The 23,605-nt window shown below is 43.1% G+C and overlaps 1 protein-coding gene across 4 annotated transcripts in view; it reads left to right on the forward strand.

Annotated features, from left to right (window-relative positions):
- Positions 1–23,605, forward strand: part of Adamtsl1 (ADAMTS-like 1) — a 398,736-nt gene that overhangs the window by 352,440 nt on the left and 22,691 nt on the right. For all 4 annotated transcript variants that reach the window (XM_087549776.1, XM_087549775.1, NM_001431177.1 and 1 more), the window contains 2 exon segments: positions 2,056–2,235; positions 5,019–5,153. In XM_087549776.1, the coding sequence (XP_087405902.1) occupies positions 2,056–2,235; positions 5,019–5,153 (315 nt within the window).

Here is a 23,605-nt window from a genome sequence, read left to right on the forward strand (position 1 = left end):
AGCCTGGGGGTCAGTACCCCAAACCTTCAATCCTCCTGCTCCCTTGGAGCCTATCCTCTTGCGGAGCCCTTTCAGAAGGCCACCTAGGCGCTCTCATCACAGACTGTAAACTGCTTACCTGTCAACTTCAAGGAGACTTCCTGGGGTGACCAGATTGTCCCTAGAGTACAGAATCTGACTACCAAGGATGGGCACCCATCGTGTGACTATGCACAATCTCCCTGATGCTCACAGACCAAAATATAAGGAAAGACTGTGGAAGGGCAGAGGTCTATCCTTTGCCTTTGATGTCACCACTTTGTGTTCTCTTGTTTTGAGAAGAGAGCCTTGTGTGGGTCACTCTTCTGACACTGTAACACCCAAGACACCAACTCATAAAGAGATGCTCCTGTTGACTCCTGGTTTTGGGGGCACCAGTCAATTATCAACTGGCTTGTTACTTCAACACAGTAGTTACTTAATAGATCACCAGCTAGGTGTGTAGAAGAGGAAAACCATACACCATATCTCCAGGAAGCAAAAGTAAAGGGGCCCTGAGATCCCATGACCTGTCCTCAAAGGTATTCCTCCCACAGACCATCTACTAAGCCCTACTTCTTAGAAGTTCTACCAACCAGAAGATTGTGCCTGGAGAAACATGGGACTTGTGAGGACACCAAATCCAAGTGAGAGAGGCTGGAAGGATGGCTCAGTGGTTAAGATCGTATGCTACTCTCACAGAGGATATGAGTTAGGTTCCCAAAACCCACATTAGGGAGCTTACAACCACCTGTTACCCAAATTCCAGCAGATGTGAGGCCTCTGGGCCCCCCTCTGTAGACACCTGCACTGACACGCATATCCCCACACACAGATGAAACATGCGTGCATATAATCTTTGTTTGTTTGTTTGTTTGTTTTATCAAAACCATGACAGCATAAAAAATAGAAGCATGCTTCCTAGCAGTTTTCATTCGTCTGGGTCAAACATGGACTTTGATGTTTTATATCTTTTGGCTTTATTTTTAACATAACACCTATATTAAAAAGTGTATACATCAAAAATATGCCAAGTGAACTCTCCACAACTGACCACTTCCAGGTCAACAACTGGCATTTCCAAAGACCCAGCCTCTATTTCCCTCTCTGTGTCACAGCTGCCCTGTGTTCATTCCTCTCCTCAAAGGAACCGCTCATCCTCCTGCTAACATGAACCAATGCTGCTTGGTTTGCTGTTTTGTTTTTTAATAAAAATATAATTTCATAACTTTCCCCTCCCTGTCCTCCCTCCAATGCCTCCCATGTGCCCCTCCTACTTTCCACCACCCTGCTACTCTCTCTCTCTCTCTCTCAAACTTAAGGCCGCCATAAATATAGCCTGCTCCATCCATGCAATGTTACTTGGATGTATATGACTTCTGGGCTGCCCGGTTGGTATTGCATAGCAGTTTGGGGCTCTCCCCTGGGGAAAACTGTTTCTCCTGCTCTCAGCATTCCCGAGTTACCTGTAGTTCTTTGTCCATGGTTGACGCCCCATGAAATTCTGCTTTCCGTGTTAGCATGTCTATTGGTGTGGTTCTTGCTCCAGTCTTGTTAAGCATCCATGTTGGTGAGTGTATAATGCCACCAGGTTTCGTACATCACTTACAAACATGAAATCAGGAGGGTTATAATTCCTCTATCTGGATTTTTTTTTTATTTCACTGAGCATTATGTCTGTCTCAGTTGTAGGATTTTCATTTTTATGAGGTATATATATACATTTAGTTTTTCTACTTCATGATGTTTTTTCAGAAGAACTTGATCATTCTTGTAACTTGGCAAGTGTCCTTTACCAGATGCCACCATTTCCTCCTCATTTAACTGGCCTCCCCCTTCCTGACTCATCTCTAGAAGTCTTAAAAGGCAAAAACTCTTTCAAATAGAGAAATCCAAGGTGATATTTAGTTTGGCTGAAGTATGCTAGACGACGCCCAGGCAGATGCGTCCTGCAGAGCGGACTGGGCTGGCCAGAGCCTCTAAATGTCCTGGGTTCACCTGAACTTTCGTCTGATAAGCGTATTTTTGTCTTCCTAGGTGTACCTGAAGCTGAAGTCACTTGGTTCAGAAATAAAAGCAAATTGGGTTCCTCCCACCATCTGCACGAGGGCTCCTTGCTGCTCACAAATGTGTCCTTCTCTGACCAAGGCCTCTATTCCTGCAGGGCAGCCAATCTACATGGAGAACAGACAGAGAGCACACAGCTCCTGATTCTAGGTAAAACGCTTCCTAAAATCACACCCTCTGTGTGGACCACGGGTGGTGGCTAACCCACCCTCTACCTCCCTTTTCCCTTACTGAATTAAGACCGTAAAACAGAGGTAGTATCCCTTTATCCACTCATCCTGCAGTCGGCGCTTCCAACAGAAATAGAGTGTGGAGCCAACCAGAGCTGAGTGTAAGAATTGGTTCCACCTCCTGTTACTTAACCTTTGTGGCACTGAACTAGTTATTCACCTTGTTAAATCGTGGATGCTGCTCTTTGTGGGGACCCTGACAATTGAGGAGTTCCCATATTGCTAGGGAATGAGGGTTATCATTTGGAACTGGCAGGAGAAAATAATTTTTAATTCCCATGCCAGGCTTTTCTTTGAAGAGCAAATGACGTGGGTTTAAAACCCCATATATGTTAAACTTTTCTCATCCATTTCCAGGAAGTTTTTAGTCTGCATAAAATCTTTGCAGGCATATCCCAAGCATAAAAACCCCTTATTATAAAATCTGTCACAGGTCCATGTGCAAAATAAACATTTATAAGTAAGAATGGTCCCTGGCCAATGGCCACCATGATGTTTCCCCAGGACAGAGTTTGGCCATCTTGCAAGCTACAGCCTGCTTTGCCCACCTGTGTCTTTTCCACTGGGGTAGGTGGGTGACACTGCTTTTAGATGGGCTCTTACCATCTTACTAGAGCAATAATTAGAGCCCACATCCTGACTTTCACAAACACACACACACACACACACACACAGAGAGAGAGAGAGAGAGAGAGAAAGAGAGAGAGAGAGAGAGAGAGAGAGAGAGAGAGAGAGAGAGAGCTTTCTTTCTAAGGGTATGGTACAAAATGTGAGACATGATAATGACATCCACACATGCACTCATCAACATACTCTTCGGACTTACACTTGGATTTTCACACCCACGCACCCTTACCCACGCCCACTTAGATTCCAGGAGCCCAGCTGCAGTTTCATCTCATTGGTAGCTGCAAAAAACCTCCAGCCTTCCTAAGAAGCCCAGAAAATTGGCTCAGAGAAAAGAAGGACGTCATTTGTTTTCCACCGGGTTTCATCAACTGAGCTGTTACCCTAGGGTCATGCTGAGTGATCGCACTCACTGGTAGGATCACCCCCATCAGTAAAGATGACTCTTTGTCATTTCTGATAACAAAGATGGGCACCCAGGGGCATGACTGTGGCATCAGCAATGAAGTGTTTTCTCTCCCTGACATTCCAAATAGAGTAAGACCCTGAATACAGTGGACCAGCATGATGCCTTCCCCATTATAATCAAACCTCCCAGAAGAAAATAATCTCTGTTCCGATGCTTTGATGGGCTTTTCTTTATTAGGAGTCTTCGTGCAATTAACAAATGTCAACATGGAAATGCCATTTCTTTTTCATCAGTGACAATATGGCTTAATTCTCAAAGGGGAAATTCTGTTTATCAAAATGAAATTTTATGTCAAGTCCTGTGACTTAACTTCTAGTCTGAATGCACAACATGGAAGGATGTGGCATTGGTTCTCGTTCATTCACGCAGCCAGTGGACAGATGTCTGCGTTACCTCAGCCAGGTTAAGTGGACACTCATAAGGTTTTAGCGGGAAAATGAAGGGGAATCTGCCCCTGAAGAACTCATTTATAAGCATCACATACACACAAAGAATTGCCGTAGAAGCTGTAAGAACGTAAGCAGGGGCTGACATTTGGCCCAAGGAAAATAGAGTATTTCTCAGACAAGACTAGTCTTCCCTTTTTGCTTTTAATAAATGAATAAGTGGGGGGAGGAGAGGAATAAAGACACTTTGACAATGGCCGTTTACTCAAAAAGATGTTTATAATGAAGCAGCTAAACCCAGTAGACTGTGTACTCATCTAAGTACAACAGCAGGGCCAAAGTTCAAAATGTGGATTTCTAAGCATACATTTTCCCTATGAAAAGGGTCGAGTGCTTTCTGTTTCTTATGTAGATACATGATTCACAGTTCACCATTGTGTTCTCTCTGTGATGGTCTTTGGCAAAGCCATAAAGGTAAAACAGTTGTTCCTGAAGTAGACACCATCAACACTTATTTATGTACATGGCTAACACATGCTAACAAAATGCCAAGCACTTGGTAGGGGCCTGTCCAAACCCACCACTGAAGACTTCAGCCCTGACTCCTTGGAAGATTTTGCATGGCATCCCATAGTAACTTCTTCCTGCCTTTCTTAAATGCTTGGCCCACTTGGCCATAAGAGTTAGACCACAAAGCAAATCAACCTCACAGCTAGATTATCTCTCATTGAAAAGGGTGCTTGTACAAATCCTTTTAAATAAATTCTTAGATAGCAGTCTGTCTGCAGGGACAGTTACAAATTGACTCATTCCTAAGGCTATTATGAGTTAAGTTTTAAAAAATGCTTAAAACTATTTATCTCGGGACTTGGCATTTAGTAAATGCTAAAATTGTCCTTTGGAAAAAATACCACCTTTGTAACATGTTTCAATTTATCTACATTGTTAGAAAGACCCCGCAGTGGCGTGCTTTAAAGCAGTATAAAGCAAGAGCTCCTGAGATTCACAGGCCTGGTTCTTATTACAGACCTTGTTATTTCAAGCATCAAATATGGACTTTGAAGCTCACCTTCGTAGGCATACCTTCTTTACAGGAAAAATGAGATTCAAGTCCATTGCAGCAATGCCTGTCATACACGCACAGGGGTGTGTACCTATCCTCTCTGCCTGAACATAGCATATATGCTCTAACCTCCTGATTCACCATCTGTCTTCTCCCAGATCCCCCCCAAGTCCCCACACAGTTGGAAGACATCAGGGCCTTGCTCTTAGCCACTGGACCGAACCTTCCTTCAGTGCTTATGTCCCCTCTGGGAACACAGCTGGTCCTGGATCCTGGGAATTCCGCTCTCCTTGGTGAGTCCAACCCTCAGAAACATTGGGCAAGAATCCAGGGCTGGACAGGATTTATGGATGGGTGACTGCCTGCAGGTGGGAGGGAGGCAGCAGTGGGGGGTGGCCAACAGGAAATCACTAAATTGCCTACAGAATCCAGACTCACCAGTGGAAACTTGGCTGACTTTCCACACGAGGTGAGTGAGGCTCTCAGTCTGGACTCTATAGTTTGTCTGGATTCCAATATGGCCCCTCTTGGGCTGATGCCATGGCCCAGACCCTCTCCTCCAGGGGCACTCACTGAACTCTGAGAGACGGGTAGCAGGGAGCAATCCGTTCTGTGTCTCCTCCCCACCGTGAGCCCTCCAACCTCTTACTCTGAAACACCAAGCATCAGCTTCTAAGGTCAAAGCTAGTGTTTGCAATCAAGAGGCCAGAAATTCTGTCTAGGCCATCTCCTCTATGGAGTCTATGGACAACCCAGATAGAGTTCCCAAGGCAAATCCTCCCTGCCATCAAATACTGGAGACCAAGCTATTACCTACACAACTGGTATCCAGAATAGCAAAGTCTTTTGCTTGCATTTAAGCTCCTCACTCCTCGCTCTGGAATCATGGGGAAAACACAGCTATGCATAAAAGAGAACAGGAAATGTGTGGGAAATCTGTGTGTCTTTGCTTTGATTGTGCTGTGGGCCCAGGACTTAACACTGGTTGGGGAGAAAAACCAAGTCTTTTAGCGACTTTTTTTAAGACCGTGAAAATGGAGAAATTCTCCACACTATATCCCTGAATGTCATAACAGTAGATAGAATTATTTATCCTCTAAGCTCAAAATTTAAAGTTCCTCTGTTCTCCCACCCAGAGTGGCCAAGAGCCTCAGTGTGTTTACGATTAGAACACAAAGATTTCCTTCAATTTCAATTTCCATTATTATCTAAAAATTAGTGGGGAGCCCTGATATCTTACCAGCAGATCTTCTCTATTCTGGTCTTGGTAAGGGTAAGCTATCAGTGGAACTATCAAGTGGCTCTCTTCCGTTTGCCACAGCATGAAGAGCTTAGCGTTATGTTTTCCCAATCCTGCGGATCAGGAGCCACAGGAGCTTCAAAGTTCAGTCCCTCAGCTTACTAATGATAAACTTACTCCAAATCAAGTGTGGACATCGCAGGCATCTTTGTGTCAGACCCCTCGTTATCCTGTCAGTGAAAGCCCATTAACTAACAAAGCTCATAGCCGTTGCTAATCTTCAAGCTGAATGACTCTTTTGGGTCACACAGGTACCATTCCACAAGCAGGAAAGGCTCATGGGCTCGTACCTTTCCGTGATCGCTGTCATTTCTTTCTCCCTTATTCTGAAATAATATTTTTGTCTCATTTTAGCCATGGGCAATAAGGATTTATTGTGCTTGCTGCTGCATTCCATTGCTGGTTTATGATGCTTTGTTACCTTAGACTGGTATTTAAATCTAACAGTTAAGACACCTTAATATTCCAGACTGCCCCATTTGAAGGAGACAGTGGGGCAGTGTTCATAAAGTCCCTGAGTGTGAAAAGCCAGGACAAAAATCAGCACTGCCCCAGCACTCTAGACCTAAGGGAGCTCTGTGTGCAACTGTGGAGATAAATTAGGGTTAGGAAATTGTGTCAAACATCAGGACTCTGAAAACTGGGTTTCCACAGACTAGGGCCTCCATGACGCTATGAAAATGTGTGCAATAAATAAATAAATAAATAAATAAATAAATAAATAAATAAATAAATAAATAAATAAATAATAAATGTGAGTAGCATTCAAATCAGCAGGAGAAATGGACAGTCAGGATTATCAAAAGAAAAGAAGACGATGCCGTGGATCCTAAGATGAACCGTGCAAAAATATTTGTCAGGGATCCTTCTAGAAATAACTGTGTAATACCTTTGCTTTGAGCCTGATAATGAACAACCAGACCGGCATCACGATGAGCAAGGCTCAGTCAGAGTTCAACTCAAGAATTCTGATGCCCTTGAGAGTCTCCTGCTATTGACTCATCCAGATTAGTTCACACATTTGCTCCCAGTTGGACAGGTTCCCACCCTTGGTCCTCTGGCTGGGCCCTCTGTTATAAGAAATGGGCAAGCAAGACAGTTTCACACTGAGTTCCTAAGATATTAAAACAGGAAAGAGCATCCAATCAAGGAGCATCTTGAATTCTGGACCTTAGAAAAAGCAGGAGTACTGTGATAGGATCTAAGATGAATACTTAAGAGATTTTTAATTTGTGTATTACATGCGTGTGTTTGTGTGTGTGTGCACATGAGTACAGTAAGATCACTTGGAGCTGGAAGTGTCAGAAGTTGTCAGACATGGATGCTGGGAATCAAACTCAAATCTTTTGTAAGAGAAGTGATCGTGTTTAAGCTGCTTAACCACTGAGCCATCTGCCCAGCTCTTAGCTTTTCTTTACAAGAGGATGATGTAGTAAAAGAAATACTCAAGACAAATCCATCTAGTACTCTGAATAACTGATCTCATTCTAAGGGAACATATTCTAGACCAAGATGAAAATATGTATCTTCTGTCACTCCAGACAGGTACTGCCTTGGAACTCATTAATTTCCAAGACCAATCCACTTGATTTCGTGGATGAAATTCACACCCTGATAGATCCAACAAGTGGTTAGGCTGAAGTATTTCTAGATGTTGGGGGCTAACTGCCTGTAATCTAATTATGTACTGTGGTACCTCATGGTTCTGAGGCAAAGGAGCAGTGTGGTTCCTGTGCTGTGGTTCTTCTGTTTCATTAAAGGAAGAGAAGGGAGAATCAGAGTCTTAGAAGCTGTGTCTCAGAGCTAGCTCTTATTCGGTAAGACTTGAGTGTTGAGATTCTAGGGGTGAGTGAATCTATTTCCAGAAATGGCTGTTTCAGTTATTTAGCATATTGGCGTTGATTCCCCTTCAAGCCACAGCTGCAGCTGATGGAATAGCACTTGAGTGGGCTCCCTAGGCCTCTCTTTCCATGAGTGTGACATAGAAAATTAGGACTAAGGCTCTTGATGGTCTTCACTCTTGACTTTGTGGGTTCCATTAGGAAATCCCCACTGGTGTCTGCTGTACAGAGAGAGGGTCCAGCCTACCTAATCCATTGTCCTAAGCAACACAAGCACCACTTCTTTGGAATTTGGTGGCAGTTGTCATTTCTGCAGGAGGCTCAAGAGTATACCAGCTTCTCTAGAATAACCAATCCCGTGGCACCACCACCTTTGGTTCAGCCCTAACACAGTGCCCCACAGTCTTCACTTTTAGAGCAGAAACATTGCAGACCTCCCCAGGGTATCTCAACTTTTTTGTAACTTTGAATACAATGTTTTTGAAAGGACCACTAGGGCCGAGAGTATTCATTTATAGAGTAGAATTACAGATTTTTTTTCTTAAATAACTGTAATTAAAGTTATAGCTATCATAGTATATCTCCATTGTATAACAAGTAGAAATGGAATTTTACAAAAATAAAAGGAAAAAATCTAATGATTCAACCCTGAGGTAATGAGTGCAAATACCTTAAACATCAGTGTAAATCCTTTATATATTTTACCTATAGTTAATTATGTTCTGCACACTGGTTTTAAGGATTTTATCACCTAGTGATAGCCAACAAACTAATTTCACTTTTCATGGCTGCCTTGGCAGAAGATACTGTATCTTAATCAATTCTCTGGTGAATTTTGTGTTCTCTTTGTCTTTTCACTATTTTTAAAAATAAGCATAATGACTCTGTTTACTGGGGGCCGATTCCTAATGGTAGATTTATTGTGTCAAAGCTTCATACTGTTAGGGGTTTTACTATGTACTATCTAACTGCCTCCAGCTAAATTGTATCCCTCTCTTATACCCACGAGAACTGAATAAGAGGTCCCACGTCTCAAAAGTGTCATCTACATAGGTCATAATCAAGAGGTTTTACATTTATCACTGTCATTGTAGTGCAAAATGCTATAAGATACAAGAAGCATTATTTATAAGTACATTCGTACTTTATTCCTTTTGCAAGCTAATAAGTTTTTTTAGTCTCCTAATTTCATTCAGGAGTTGCTCATTCATGTCATCTCTTCGTTTATGACAGCTAGTTATCCTATTTATTGATTTATAGGACACATATTTATAGATGCTTATCCACTTGGTAGTTGACGTGAAACAAATCACATGTAATCTAAAACGGAAATTGCTCTTATGACCAACAGACCACATTTCCAACATTGCCTCCCACACCTTTGGTTTTGTTTGCTGCGCACCTCCCTGTCTTGATCATCTCTTTTCCTTCCACCCCTTCACAATCACGCCTCCCACCTCAGCCAACCACTGATCGATTGATCTGCTCCGTATCCGAGTAGGCAATCTCGGTGTGCACAGTGTTACATAAAGGGAACAATGCCACTGGGGATTTGATTTCCTTTATGAATTGTATTTTATTTTGGGAGTTACACATGCACGCATGCGCATGCGCGCGCGCGCGCGCGCACACACACACACACACACACACACACATACACACACACATACACACACACACACACATACACACACACACACACACACACACACTTTCCACTTCCGATCCTGCTCACCCTTCTTGTCAGCTAGGACTTCTTTATTGTGCAGTTGGAACTACTTAGCCTCATCTATGCTGCCACGTTTGTCATTAGGGCACTTCTCTTGCTGCCTAGCACTCCGTGTGTGGATATATTACAGTCTGCTTAGTCACCCACCAATTGAGAAGCAGAATGGTTGCTTCAGCCTCTAGTTATTAAAAATGCAGCTGGCACAAAAATTCATGCATGAGTCTTTGAATGGACATATGCTTTTATTTCTCCTCACTAAACACCCAGGGAGACATGGTTGTATTACATGGCAGGTGTGTGGGTAGGACTTTAATAAATGGTCACACTGCTTTTCACAGTGGCCCATTACTTCATATCCACATCAGCACTTTGTGACGTTCTAGATTCTCCGAGTCCTCACCAAAGCTTGCTCTCCTTGTGCTGTCTTGGCTTTAGGAAGTCTGTAGTGATCTTGGCGTGGTTCATGTTCACGTTTTTCTGATAACCAGGAGTGTCCAGCAGCTTTCCCTAGTTACCATCCCAATTCCTTAGGCAAAACGCCAGTTCAGTTGTTCTATCGATCTTTTAAACTCGAGTGTTTCTTCACTTAGAATTGAATCTTCAAAAGTCTTTGTATTATTTAAAAGCCTACTGTTAGATACATGGTTTTCAGATATTTCATACTGTGGCCGTCATTCCATTCTCTTAATAACAACTCTGAAGAGTAGAAAACTGAGATCTTGGTATGGTCTACTTCATTCTTTCGTTTGGTTATGCATTATTCTTATATTTAAGGAATCTAGATGAGACCCAGAGTCTTAAAAATATTTGATGGGGGTTCACTGCAGAATTCCGAAGACTATTCATTTTGTAAACAGAACTTTATTGTTCTAAGTTACATCCACTCCCTGACCCATGTGCATTGTCTTCCGTAGCATCCAAGCTACAGACAGAGTCGAGTGCTCACGACCGAGGCCCTGTGGCCCTCGCACCTAACGCATCCTTCGTCTGGCCCTATGCAGAAAGCATTTGCTACTGACCTAGAGCCTCCACATTACTAACTACAATGCTGAGGTCTATAATGGAAATCACAAATCCTGCTACAAACTCACACTCTTTCCACTGTCGTTGTGCCCTGTTGCTGAGTTAGGCAGTCTTCTAAGATCTAAGGCCCTGAAAGGCTCAGAGCATCCTACCAGATAGGAGAGAGGAAAAGGCTGTTCTATAGGCGACTCCAGTAACCATGTATGCAGAGGGGCATGTGACTGTGTAGTTAGCTCAGGCAGTAAAGTGTTGTTCTGCCACATGAGGACCTGCGTTTGGATATCCAGCATCCACGTAAAATGCCAGGTGTGCTAGCATGTGTCTGTGGGGGCTGGGGAGATGGATCCCTGGGGCTTGCTGGCTTACTAATATGGCCCATTAGTGAGTTCCGGATTCACTGAGAATCTATCTGTCTCAGAAAAGAAGATGGGTTCTGAGAAATGCTTGCACACACCATCCTCTGGCTTACACACACACACACACCCCACAGGTTCTCAACCTTCTAATGCTGTGACCCTTTAATACAATGCCTCATGTTGTGGTAACCCAATCATAAAATTATTTTCACTGCTACTTCATAACTGTAATGTTGTATTAGTATAAATATCTGTGTTTTCCAATGGTTTTAGGGGACCGCTGTAAAAGGGTCATTTACAAAAAGTGTTTTGCAACTCACAGGTTGAAAACTGCTGCTCTTAGAACATTCTCTCTTTTGTGAATGAACAAGTTCAACTCCATAGACCTTACAAGCATCCCTGCTAGAGGCATGTGGTCCAGCCCCACGGGAGCCATTTTCTCATACCCAATGATTTTACAAAGAGTAGAGAGAGTCAGTGACTAGTCCATCATCGGTGTTCTGCAGGGCTCCAGCACACACCCAGCCCAGACCACAGCCTCACAGCAGCACTAGCATGCCCTCCACATCTCAGAGCCCATCAGGCACCAGGGCCAAGGCTCACAGATGTGCTCACACAGTTGTGTTTCCACACTGACCACCTGTCCACACTTGCACGGTTTCTGGACATTCGTTTCTCTGCAGACAGCTGCAAAGCTCAACTGGCCCAAGACCTCTGTTAAGAGCAGTGGTGCTCCATAATCTCTTCCTAAAAGGTGAGCATTTCTTTTTTCTGGCACTAAGTTAGAACCGGGCCATTCCAATAAAGAATGTCACACTGGTGGGCTATCCAAGCCCACCATGCGTGGGACATACAAAACCCAGAACTGGAGCCTACAGATGGAGTTCACAGTGTTCGTGTGTAAACACCTAAAAGTAGAACAGGTCATCAGGGAACAGTCCGGTATGTGAGAAGGAGGTCCCCTCTACAACCAGAGGAACTCTTAAGACCATGATCCGTGAGCATTGATGTGCGGTAAGCTACTGAACGCGGCTCCTGTCTGCTGGAAGAAATGCTAAGTGCATCCCCAGCTCATGACCCGTGAGCTCCAGTGAGCCCCAAGAACAACAAAGAGGCCACAGTGGCTGGAGCAGAGTCACAAAGAGGAGATGGGGGCTGGGGAGTCAACTAGATAGGCAAGAAGGCAGAGGGCAAATTTTGTAAGGCCTTGTAAATGGTCACATTAAAACAACAGAGAAAGAGATCTTTAAATGTCCAATGTATAAACTGACTCAATATTGTGTTGAGCATCGTGAGCTTTTCCAGGACTAGGCAAAGCAGGCAGAAGTGATTTCTTTTATTAGAAGCCGTGTGGCCAACTGCATGCTGTATAGCTGACTCTAGTAAACCAGAGGCTTATCAAGCTGGCTCTGGTACAAGCCAATATTGCTGATTTAATTTGACTCACATGTGTTGGGCACCTGCTAGCCTACCTGGCCCGAAGCTTCGGCAAGCACGTGCCTAACCATTTCCTCCCTCTAGAAAGAGGGGCCCAAGTGGATAATAGAACCACCTGGGAAATTTAAAACCATTGCAACAAAGACCAATTAAGCTAGACCCTCTGGGGGTGGAGCTAAGCACCAGTACTTTTAAAGAAATTATTCTCAGGGTCGTGTGGATTTCCAAAGTCACCTCCCCATTCCTTACTACATGTTTAGAGTGGAAAAATGGAAGTGTGTCATCATTTAGAACAGTCTAACTTAGCACACAGCTTCTTTGCTGTTCAAATCTAACGTTGCATGTATCCCTCTCCCCACCCTACTCCCAGTCTTATCTCATACAATAACTGTCCATTTCTGTCCAAATTCCCCCTGGTCTCTGCCATTGTCTCGAGCTTTCTGTGACTTCTTTGCCCTAAAGTCCCTCTCTTGACCTCTAACTAAATCCTAGAGGTCTTTGTCCCAACCCGGAGTGATCACTCTCCACTGATCCCCTAAGCGCCTGCTCTGCACCAGGGCTGGGACATTTTTTTCTGTAAGGAGATAAATTGGAATGGTTTTCAGCACTGTGTGCTGTATCTTCCCCGGTTGAACCTACTCTATATAGGAATTTTTGCTATCCTATGCAGTAAGTATACTAAGGGATATGGTTGTATCCCATAATAGTAAAACTGTATTTCCCAAAACAAGAGTCAAAGCTATGGACAACCTAAGTCATGATAGAACAGTTAGTATTACTAGAGGCATTTCATGTCTGCATCATGTCTCTCAGTCTGCTTCCAGATCCCAGAGAGAAAGGGAGCTCTGTTCTCCAGCAGCTTAAAACAGTGGTTAGTGGCAGGGCCTTGGTCCTCTTGAGTCACCCCATCTCCAATTTCTATTTTAATTACAGCTTTTGCATCTGTTCCCCACACTCCACCCTCTACCTTAGAGGCAAGCTTCCTGATTCCCCTGGTATAGGCTACATCAGGCACTTCCTCCCATCAGTTCTGAGGAAATGCACACTATGACATCAATGGTGTCCTAGGCCACATCTGTTAGGAAACCAGTTTCATCATGATCCTTTGGAAGACTAATATCATCATTATTTCCTCTCCAAAGATAGAAGCAAGAACAACAAGACCTAAAGGCCAAAGGCTAGGTAAAAATTAATTTACAATGGGGACCCACCCCAGAGGCGTCAGGGAAAGTGATGCAGAGGAAGGGCAAGGCAACCTGAAGGGCAGGACCAGCATCCTTGACGAGGAAAGCCAGTGCAGAAAGACATTTACCCTGACCCTCTTCAAAGAACGGTTGGCATCTGTTTCCTCATTTATACTGGGAGGCTGAGAAATGAAAATGCCACAAGGAAATCCTGGTTTGTTTCCTGAAGTGTTGCCCACAAGGAGAATATGCTTTGCTATGAAGAAGAAAGACCAGCGTTTCATGGTTGTTCACAGCCCATGTTTATTTACTTTGGTCTCTTTTTTTAAGGTAAAATTTGAAGTGGATAACAGAGCCCAGTAGGGACTAGAAGAAGCTCAGCAGCCCAGACTGTGTAAAACGAAGTCAGGATTTCAAAGGGTGTTTATGGGGAAGCCATGGGAAGAGGTACAGCAGTTCTTCAGCCTGGAGTACACATCCATAAATATAAAAAGACACCAAAGCATAAGTGACATTTAAAATAGCTGGGCAGACAGAGCAGAGCAGTAAATCTCCCCCCACTTGCCACTGTTCCAGGCCATAGCAAGTAACCAGGCATGGACTTATTTTAAGATTCTAGATAATCAGGAAATGGGGACCTTGAGAAAATTCACTCACACTTACTCCTGCCCTTTCTTGGCACCAAGACAGAATTCCCAGGCCACTGCCCTTCCTAGCATACCCAATAGGAATGACGTGAATGAGTCTGGTGTCCCCAAAATAGACAGGTATTGAAAGTCCATCGGTGGGAAAGTGAGGAACTCTACACTTGCCCTAATAAATCCTTCCTCACCATGAAATGGCTCTTGAAAACACTCCCTCAAGTTCTGTGTCCCCTTTGTGTTTGTGTGGTGCTAGAGTGGCAGTTTTACAGCAACTGCAGTGCCCAAAGACAAACTATAGAAGAAAAAGGGCAGGATTGTGTCCTGGGGTTTGTTATGATCTGTGAAAGGAGAGACAGACCCTCCTGCCTCAGTTCTCAGCCAGCCTTATAGAGGAAAAATCGCCTCAGTTGGAAGAGCCATTTCTAAATTCACATCTAGTTCCTCACTGATATATAACCCTGCCCACAGAATTGGGCTTGTGAGACTTAAATGAGAAGCTCTGCGTAGTGTGCCTAGCTTAGTGCACAGTAGAAAAGTAAAAGCTAATGTGTGTTCATTTTTGCCTTGGGCACTTCTGTTGTTATAAACCTAACAGTCTATTCTCTTCTTCACTGGGGCCCACACTAAGCTCTTCCTTAGATTTTAGGGACAGTTGCTGGCTGCCATCTCAAGTGTAAGTAGCTCAGAAGATGGGTGCCTTATTAGAGGGTCCATGTGCTTCTGGGTAAGAACACAGAGGTGCATGCCCTTGACATGAAAGGACTCCATGGGTAAAAAGATCAGCCCACAAGCAATATGGAGAGAGCAGTGTAATAGAATAAGGATATGGGAGGGTGAAGCAGCTACTCTGGAAACTAATAAAAGACCAAGGCCGATAGCCTCAGTCCTCTCGTGGAAGACTAACCTCTAATGCACATGCCGCCTAATGGGGCCCTTCCCCTGCATTTCAGAGCATAGCACAGTAATCGGAGTGGGCTCTAGAACCAGCAGGCTTTGCTATGCTACCTACTGACAGCTGAATAACCTTGGGCAAATTATTCAAGCGCTCCTGCCTTAGCCTGTAAAACGAAGATGGATGGCCAAATAACTTTCTGGAGTTCTTGAAAAGGGTAAATAGAGGATGTAAAGTGCTAGAGTGGTGTCTCTGCACATGGTGTGTATGAAGTTCCTGTAGGTTACCACTTGCCCCAGCCCCTCCCTTCTTTGGAGTAGCAGAGGGAAGAACATTAAGAGTCAACTTGGTAGCCAAGTCCTAACAGCAGGGATAAAAAAGATGGTAGATTGATTCAGTCCTCAGTCAGCCTAGTTTTGTCATTAATTTACACATTTTATACTTATTGATTCAGTCCTCAGTCAGCCTAGTTTTGTCATTAATTTACACATTTTACACTTTCTTAGTTATTTAATTTATAAAATTCACTTAATTTTTAGTCAAGTTCTCTTTAAGAGTTCCAGCTCATCTTAGATAAATTAAGCAAAAGGTCCAGGCCACTACTGAGCTAAAAGGGTAAACAAACATAAGATTTGGGGTAGTTCTCTGGTAGAGTCACAAAGCCTTTCTGAGTCTTCCTTAGTAAAATGGGGCAACAACCTCCGTCTCGGATTTGGTTTGAGAACCTAAGGAGATAAAACAAAGTAGATACATTTTTGCAAGCTCTAATCCAGTTTAGTAGCTTCCCTTTTCTTAAGAGGAAAAAGTGATCACAAAGTAGAGCCCCTAGAAGCCCAAGAAGACCAAACTCTGAGGAGAGATTACAGACCACTCACGAAGCTCCCCTGACCAGGGACAGTTTCTTTCCTCTCAGTGCTTGCTTCACACTGGAATACAGAGTCCTCCTCTACAAGAGAAATAGGAAGCAGTCCGCCCTAGAGAACAGCATCTGAGAAGACTGTGAAGAAATAGCAACGCAGCTTCCAAAGGGATCTGTAGAACTAGATGGGCCAAGAAAGCACTAATGGGGATTGGAGCCACACACACCCTTCCTGGAGAGCCATGAAGATGCAAACAAAGCAAGGAACACGCGTCCCTGCTTTAAGTCCTACTCTGGATATCTAGAGCCCAGAGCCTTGATTCCTATTCCTCTCTCTCTCTCTCTCTCTCTCTCTCTCTCTCTCTCTCTCTGTGTGTGTGTGTGTGTGTGTGTGTGTGTGTGTGTGTGTGTGTGTGTGTGTAAATAATTGATGTCTATGGAAGTATGACTCAGCAGAGTCCCATCCCCGGTGAAGTTCATCTTATCCCCCTGGGGGGAGGGGATTGCAGGTTTTCCATGCGCTGTGTTCAGTTAGAGTTTGGAGACGTGGATTTGGCTAATATTATAGAAATAGGATAAACAAACATGATCTCTGGTCAAGTCACACCATCTCTTACATAATTGGCTTCTGTCTTTTGTATGAAAGGAATGCGTAGCTTCCATCTTCTCTTCTGGGTAAATGTTTGGAAACCATCTCACTGCACACACACTCCTAACTTCCTCTTCTGCCCATCACTGAACCTACAATCCTGAGAGCCTCCTTAAATCTTAAGGTCCTTAGCATTTAAAATGTATTGTATAAAAGGGCTAAAGGTATAGTTTAACTTTACTATTATTATTTCAGATACATACAAAACTGGCAAGGCTCACTGTAAGTAACCAGGTGGTTGAGAGAAAGGCATAAGGAAGAATTTCCACCTCTTCTGCTACCCAATAAATTCTAAACCAAGCATGCATATGGATTATGCAAAATCAAATGTCTAAAACCTGGAAATATGGGGTTGGGGATTTGGCTCAGTGGTAGAGCGCTTGCCTAGCAACCACAAGGCCCTGGGTTCGGTCCCCAGCTCCGAAAAAAAGAAAAAAAAAAAAACCTGGAAATATGGTTCAATTGCATGAATGTCTTTCGTACATATCTGTGTACCAAGAAGGTTATGCTATCTTGACCATCACCAGAGTATATGATTTTGGTGTCCAACTCTGCAGAAACCTAGAAACAAAGACTAGCTTTGAATGCCTCTCCCCTGTGTGCCTAGAAAGAAGGCAAAGGGATGAAGCCAGAATAACATTTTGGCACCTTTAAGATCACAGCAAAGAATACGGTGGTGTGGTTCAGCTTTGTTTCCATAGAGCTGCTTTCCTGTTTTAATTGTAAAAGGTACAAGGGACATTTTGCCAGGACATAACCATGCAAGGGTTGTGGGTTACATTCCTAAAATTAGAAAGGATTTCTTCTTGGAAATTTTATCATTCAAAAGGTGTTCTACTGTGGCTTTGCCCAACCTATGCTAGCCTATCAGAACAAACCCTAGGAGATGCATCGGGCCAAAAGGGAACAGATGATATTTCAGTAGCCGAACTATCACCTGTGAAATGGGACCTTGTAATACATCCACATCTCCCTAGTGTCTCAAATTCTTTCACCTCCACTTCTAACCCCTTATCTCTGAAGGTATGTGAATGACAAGTTCAACCCCAAGGTCCACTGTTCTACCAAGAACTTTTTAATGTGAAAATCCACTGTAATTATGGAATTCCTTACTTCTCTCTTGGCTGGGCAGCTCAGAAATAATGAGCTCCCTGTACATTTTGTTTCCAAGGAGATACAACCAAAAATTCATTCGAGGCCGTTCTGGACCCTGGCAGGAACCATTGCGTGCAGTGTGTGGCTCTTTGAAGTAGTATCAAGACAGATAAATCAGCACAAGTCTGTGTGTCTGTTGTCCTGCCAGCTTCCTGAGTCCAGCAAAGGGATTTGGGCTCAGCAGAGGGTGGCCAAGAAGCTCCTATATGCACAACAAATACTGCACATCCTCTTAATCCCTGCCCTATGATCGTGTTCTCAACCCTAAGAAACCTTCCTAGCTTTTCGACTCCTCCAACAGTTAACTCACGGTGATGTAATGGAGATTCTGGGTATCACAAGGTTATGGTGAAGTGCTTCTGCTAAGGACACTAAAATCATCCCAATGACAGTGTAACTGCAGAGAGGAGAAATGATACAAAATAGGGTGAATGGAAAGCCAAGTAAACAAAGCTTTTACTAAGCAGCCATTGCAAAACTCTTTACTTTCAGAACCTAACCGTGCCCCATACAAAACTTGATTATAAAATGATACGTTTTGGTTTCTGTATCCATATATTCCATATGCAAGGATCCAGCCAGGTACAAATCAAAAGTAGTCAGGAGAAAGAAACCTGTCTTTACTCAACCCACAGTCTCTATGTGTTGTCACTGCCTAATAGCATACTGAGGCAACTCTTTACATAGCATTTGCACGACTACACATGATTGGAAGCTCACAGAAGGATGTGTGAGCATTACCTGTTGATATTGTGCCACTTTATACAGAGACTTAGACATTCTCCGTTTTCAGCACCCAAGGGGGTCTAGAAACTGTCCTCCCAGACGTACCAAGGAATAAGTGTTCCATTTTGGAGTGGACATAAAATGTGCTTATATTTCCACAATCCAAGGATTCCTGCCATCCAGAGGGCTGCCTTTGCTCTTTTATTTATTTTGTTGTTTGAAAAGGATAATCCCAGATGCAGCCAGTAATTCCTAGATCCCTGTCACATCCATGCCTTGAGAACATCATGACTTCCTGGCAGAAGAAATTATTCAAGGCTCATCATGCGCTCACCCTGCTATAGGCCTAGAGAGTAGAACATTGTTCAGACAATTACAATTTGGTCATTGCTCCAAAGAATTCTTAATTTTGTGATCAGCAGAGCCACCAGACAATCTAATTATGTTCAACTTTAATAAAGACTTGTTAGAGTTGGCAAAGAAGTCATCAGCATCGGAGTGAAGTAAAGGCATTCTCTCCCGGCCACTGAACTGTCTGTAAGATCTGAGGGACAGAAGAGACATCTGTCTTCAGAGCAAACCCTGGGCAGAGAAAGAAAGGAACCATGTTGGGAAATCATGCATGCATGTGAGCACCATGAACACTAAGCCCATAGCCTGTTTGGGGGATGTTAGCAGCTCTGTTGCTTGGTGACTATATTCTGTAGCAGCCAGCACTCACACCCAAGATGGGCAGAGACAGCTGACTTTATGTTCCCCTCCCGCATGTTCTTATGAATTGTTTTTAATTTTTTTGGTTTTTTACTCTTATAAGGATAACATTTAATAGGATTTGGATTTCAGGTTCACAGGCCTAGTCATCAAAGTGAGAATATGGCAGCCTCCAGGCAGGCATGGTGCAAGAAGAGGTGAGAGTTCTACATCTTCATCTGAAGGCTGCTAGCAAAATACTGCTCCTCAGGTGGCTAGGTCAAGGGTATTAAAGCCCACATCCCCAAGACCACACCCACTCCAACAATGCCACCTCCTGAGTCAAGCATATACACATATCACATTCTACTCCCTGACCCCCATTGGCTTGTTCAACCCCATGAGTGTATGGGGCCCATATCTAGCCATAGCAAAATTTAAAAGTACGTTTAATCCAAATTCCAAAGTCCCCATAATCTATAGCAGTTTCAAAACAGTTAAAAGTCCAAAGTTCAAAGTCTCTTCTGAGGTCTATCCAGTCACTTAACTGTGATCCCTGAATCAAGGTAGAAAAGCAGGTGGGCAAACTCCAAACTCTGCATCTCCATGTCTGATATCAAATCTGTCTTCAGATCTCCAATACCTTTTTCATCTTTGCTGATGGCAACAAACTTCTTTTCCTGGGGTGAATCCACTCCCTGTTAGCAGCACTCTCAGGAGATAGCTTATGGCTCTGGCATCTCAAAAATCTTGGAGTCTCCAAGGCAACTTCAATGCTACTGCTTCTTGTTTCAATGTCTGGGATCCAAACATCACCTCTGGGCTTCTCCAAAGGGCTGGTGTCACTTCTCCAGCTCTGCCCTCTGCAGCACTCTAAGCTCAGTTTGGTCCACTCCACAGCTGCTTCTGGTCTTAGTGATCATCCCAGCATACTGGCATCTCTAACCACTGGGGTCTTCCACTGCAACTAGGCTTCACCAATAGCCTCTCATGGGCTCTCTTCATGGTGCCAAACCTCAAATCATTGGCATGACCCCTTCGGTCCTAGGCCATCAATTAAAACTGAGGCTGCACTTTCACTAATGGTCTTCCATGAGTTCTCATATATAAAACACTTTTTCTTTAATGGGCTTTTGTTGTGAAGCAGTCTCAATTTTATATACATCTTTACAGGATAATACTAATACTAATAATAATACTTAGTCCATTTGAGAGTAAGTTTCTGACTCCATTACCCAGTACAGATTCCTCCAAGGTTTGCTAGCTGGGTCAGTAGCATCCTTACAGTAAAAGCATCCAAACATGGACCATACATTGCATTTAACTTCTGTCTCTCAATTAGGTGGACTTCCTTGACTTCTAAAAGGCACGGGCTTAGTGTCATATAGTCTATCCTTCAATTCAGATGTGTCTCACGATGTCACCTCATGATTAGATTCAGGCTGTGAATGTCTGGCAGGAACAAAACAAGTGCCTGGCACTGATTCACTTCCTTACACCCAGTCACAGGATTATGATAGCAGTGATGCCCTCTTGGCTGACGTGAGTCCCAGTCACTTGATAAAATGTCTGCTGGGTTTTCCTTGGTAAAGTTTTTCAGTTTCTTTTATCATTAGTGATATTTATAGGGAGGTACTTTAAAGTGGTAGTAAATATTCTGTTGTACGACAGGCTTAAAAGTCATTCATTTATATTTGTATAACTCGTGGATGGATTCCTGCCATCCAGAGAGCTATCATCCTTTACTGTCCTTTTTTATTTTGACATAAATTCCAAAATGCAGCCAGTGAGAGTTTAAAATGTATCTTTCTGACATTGCTGTGTCATTCTCTGAGAACTTCATTATGTCCTAGCCCAGTAAGATGATCTAGGTTCATCTCAAACTTTCTCTACTTCTGACCTAGAGAATAGGTCTAGGAGTGGCTTCTGGGTGTCACTGTTGGCAGTGTATATAAGCATGTATACACAGAGTTATACACACTGTTTGTATATTTATCTATATAATGAACCATGAGTTCTCCCTCATGTCACCAATTCTGACACAATACTATAGAATTTAGTTTCTATTTCCTCTTTCTGTATTTGCGTGCCTATGGCTTCTACTCTTTTTAACATATTTACTAATTTGATCAAGCCCTCTCTCCATAGGCAATCTCCTCTCACTACTGTCTTGTCCTCACCCGGACACCATCCTCGTCCCATTTGCATCCACCAAACCACCACCATGAGGATCTTAATCCACTTTCTATTGCAATAAAAAAGAGAGAGATCAGTAATTCTAGGAAGACTTCAGGGGTAGAGAGTTGTGGTTCTGGGGCTAACAGCCCAAGAGCATACCATGTGCATCTTCTCAGCTCTTAATTAGGATATCTTTCTGCCTGAACAGGTTGAGCTATATGCAGAGAAGATGCCAGACCCTTACTTCTAAGTTGCTCCTGTGAGAAAACACTAATGCATTGATAAGGATTCTGTTCTTCTGATCCTAGGTGTCACCTCCAAACATCACATGTGCTAGCATGTGAGTCAAACCACAGCAACGTCCTTTATGTGACTTCAGTCTTCACTGCTCAGACTCACCACCCCATCCTCAACTATCATGACCTTCCCCATCTCTGCTTGGCTTCAGTTAGCCTCATATACTGAGTTTTGGATTGAATTTTTTAAAAAGAAAGGGGAAATGTTATGAAATTTCTGGTGGGAGACAGACAACAGATTGACTCCAGACTCAGGAGCTAAGAAGTAAAAAGGTAGAGAGCAAGGAGAGAGGGTGTTGGAGGTGTAAGCCCTGGGCAGGCAGCATCTTATCCATCACCTAGGAAGTACTCCTGCATGGTATACTTCTCACTCTGAGTGAGAGAATGGTGGTGGTGCCTTTTCTAAGGCTGCTGTCTACATGTGGAGTCTTAGCCTAGGACCAGGAACTTGAGGTAAGCCCCAAATGTGCATGAAAATGCTTTTTTTCCTTTCTCATAAGAGTATAGATTTCTTCAGACTCTCTAAGAGATCTGTGATCCATCAATATTTACCAACTGACTTGTAGGAAGGGTTAACAGAAGACCCAATCTTCCTGAAATCAAAATAAAGCAGATAAAAGGGAAGTATTATTTGTCAGGTAGGAAATTTATAAAGATGAAAAATACAAATTTTATGTTTATTGACAATTGATGCCATAACAAAATACCACAGGCTTCATGGTATAACACAGCAGCACAAATGCAGTTTTAGTTGTGGAGGAGAGAAATTCAAAACAGACATAAATAGGCTGAAATCAAGGTTGGTCCAGAAGCTTTTAGAAGCTCTAAAGGGACATCTATCCCCTTGCCTTTATCAGTTTCTAGAAGCTACCTCTGTTCTTTGGCTGCGACAGTTGTTCAGTCTTTAAGGATGACAGAGAGTATCACAAGTTCTCTAACACTTCCTCTGATCCCTTCTTTTAAGTGCCCCTTTGATTGTGTGATATTCTAGAATAATCGCTCTAGTCGAGGTTCTTTTTTATCATATCTATAAAGTAGCATGTAGATAGAGTAGCATGTTGATAGATGGCCAGGATTGGGATATGAACTTTCAAAGATGGAAGCCACTGTTTTGCCTGTTGACATAGTATTTAAGAATAGAATAGAGTAACATACTAACGATCATGCTTTGTTGCCCAAAACATACATTAGCATCACGTTTCTTGGCGATAAGTTGTCATATCAATATTCTTAAGTGATGCTCATTAATCCAGCAGTGCTCCTTGCGATGATGTAAGAGCCATCAGTACATATGGACAAAACTGCTAAGAAATTACCCTTAGCACTTCTGAGGGATGGGGTAGATCTCTTATGTGTGGATGGGAAGACTGTGGGGTTGGAAAGGACGACAGTATACAGAGGTGTCTATTTCTGAGTAGTGGGAACTGAGGGGTTTCTTGATTGTTATTTTTTTTTGAACTTTTAATCCATAAAGAACTTTCACTGGTATTTTTTAAAGCAGCAAAATGAAACGTTTAACTAGGAAAAGAGGTATCGAATTCTTTCTCTGGTAAAAATGGCTGTTTTCTTTGGAGGTAAGAATATGTACTGCACAGGCGTTTAGTGGTTTTACTGGACCATTTGTTCTCAGCATAGAAACCCTAGTGATCTCATGTCCTAGACTACAGCTTCTCGACTGCCACCTCTTTAGAAATGAAGCTGTATTTCGGTGCAGCCCTGCTGATTCATTTAAATAGCAGCGATGGTTGCTTTCACTGTCTATCTACCCTCTCTCTTGGCTTTCCTA

Source organism: Rattus norvegicus, chromosome 5 (genome assembly GCF_021556685.1).
Source record: "Rattus norvegicus strain SHRSP/BbbUtx chromosome 5, alternate assembly SHRSP_T2T, whole genome shotgun sequence".
Taxonomy (NCBI): domain Eukaryota; kingdom Metazoa; phylum Chordata; class Mammalia; order Rodentia; family Muridae; genus Rattus; species Rattus norvegicus.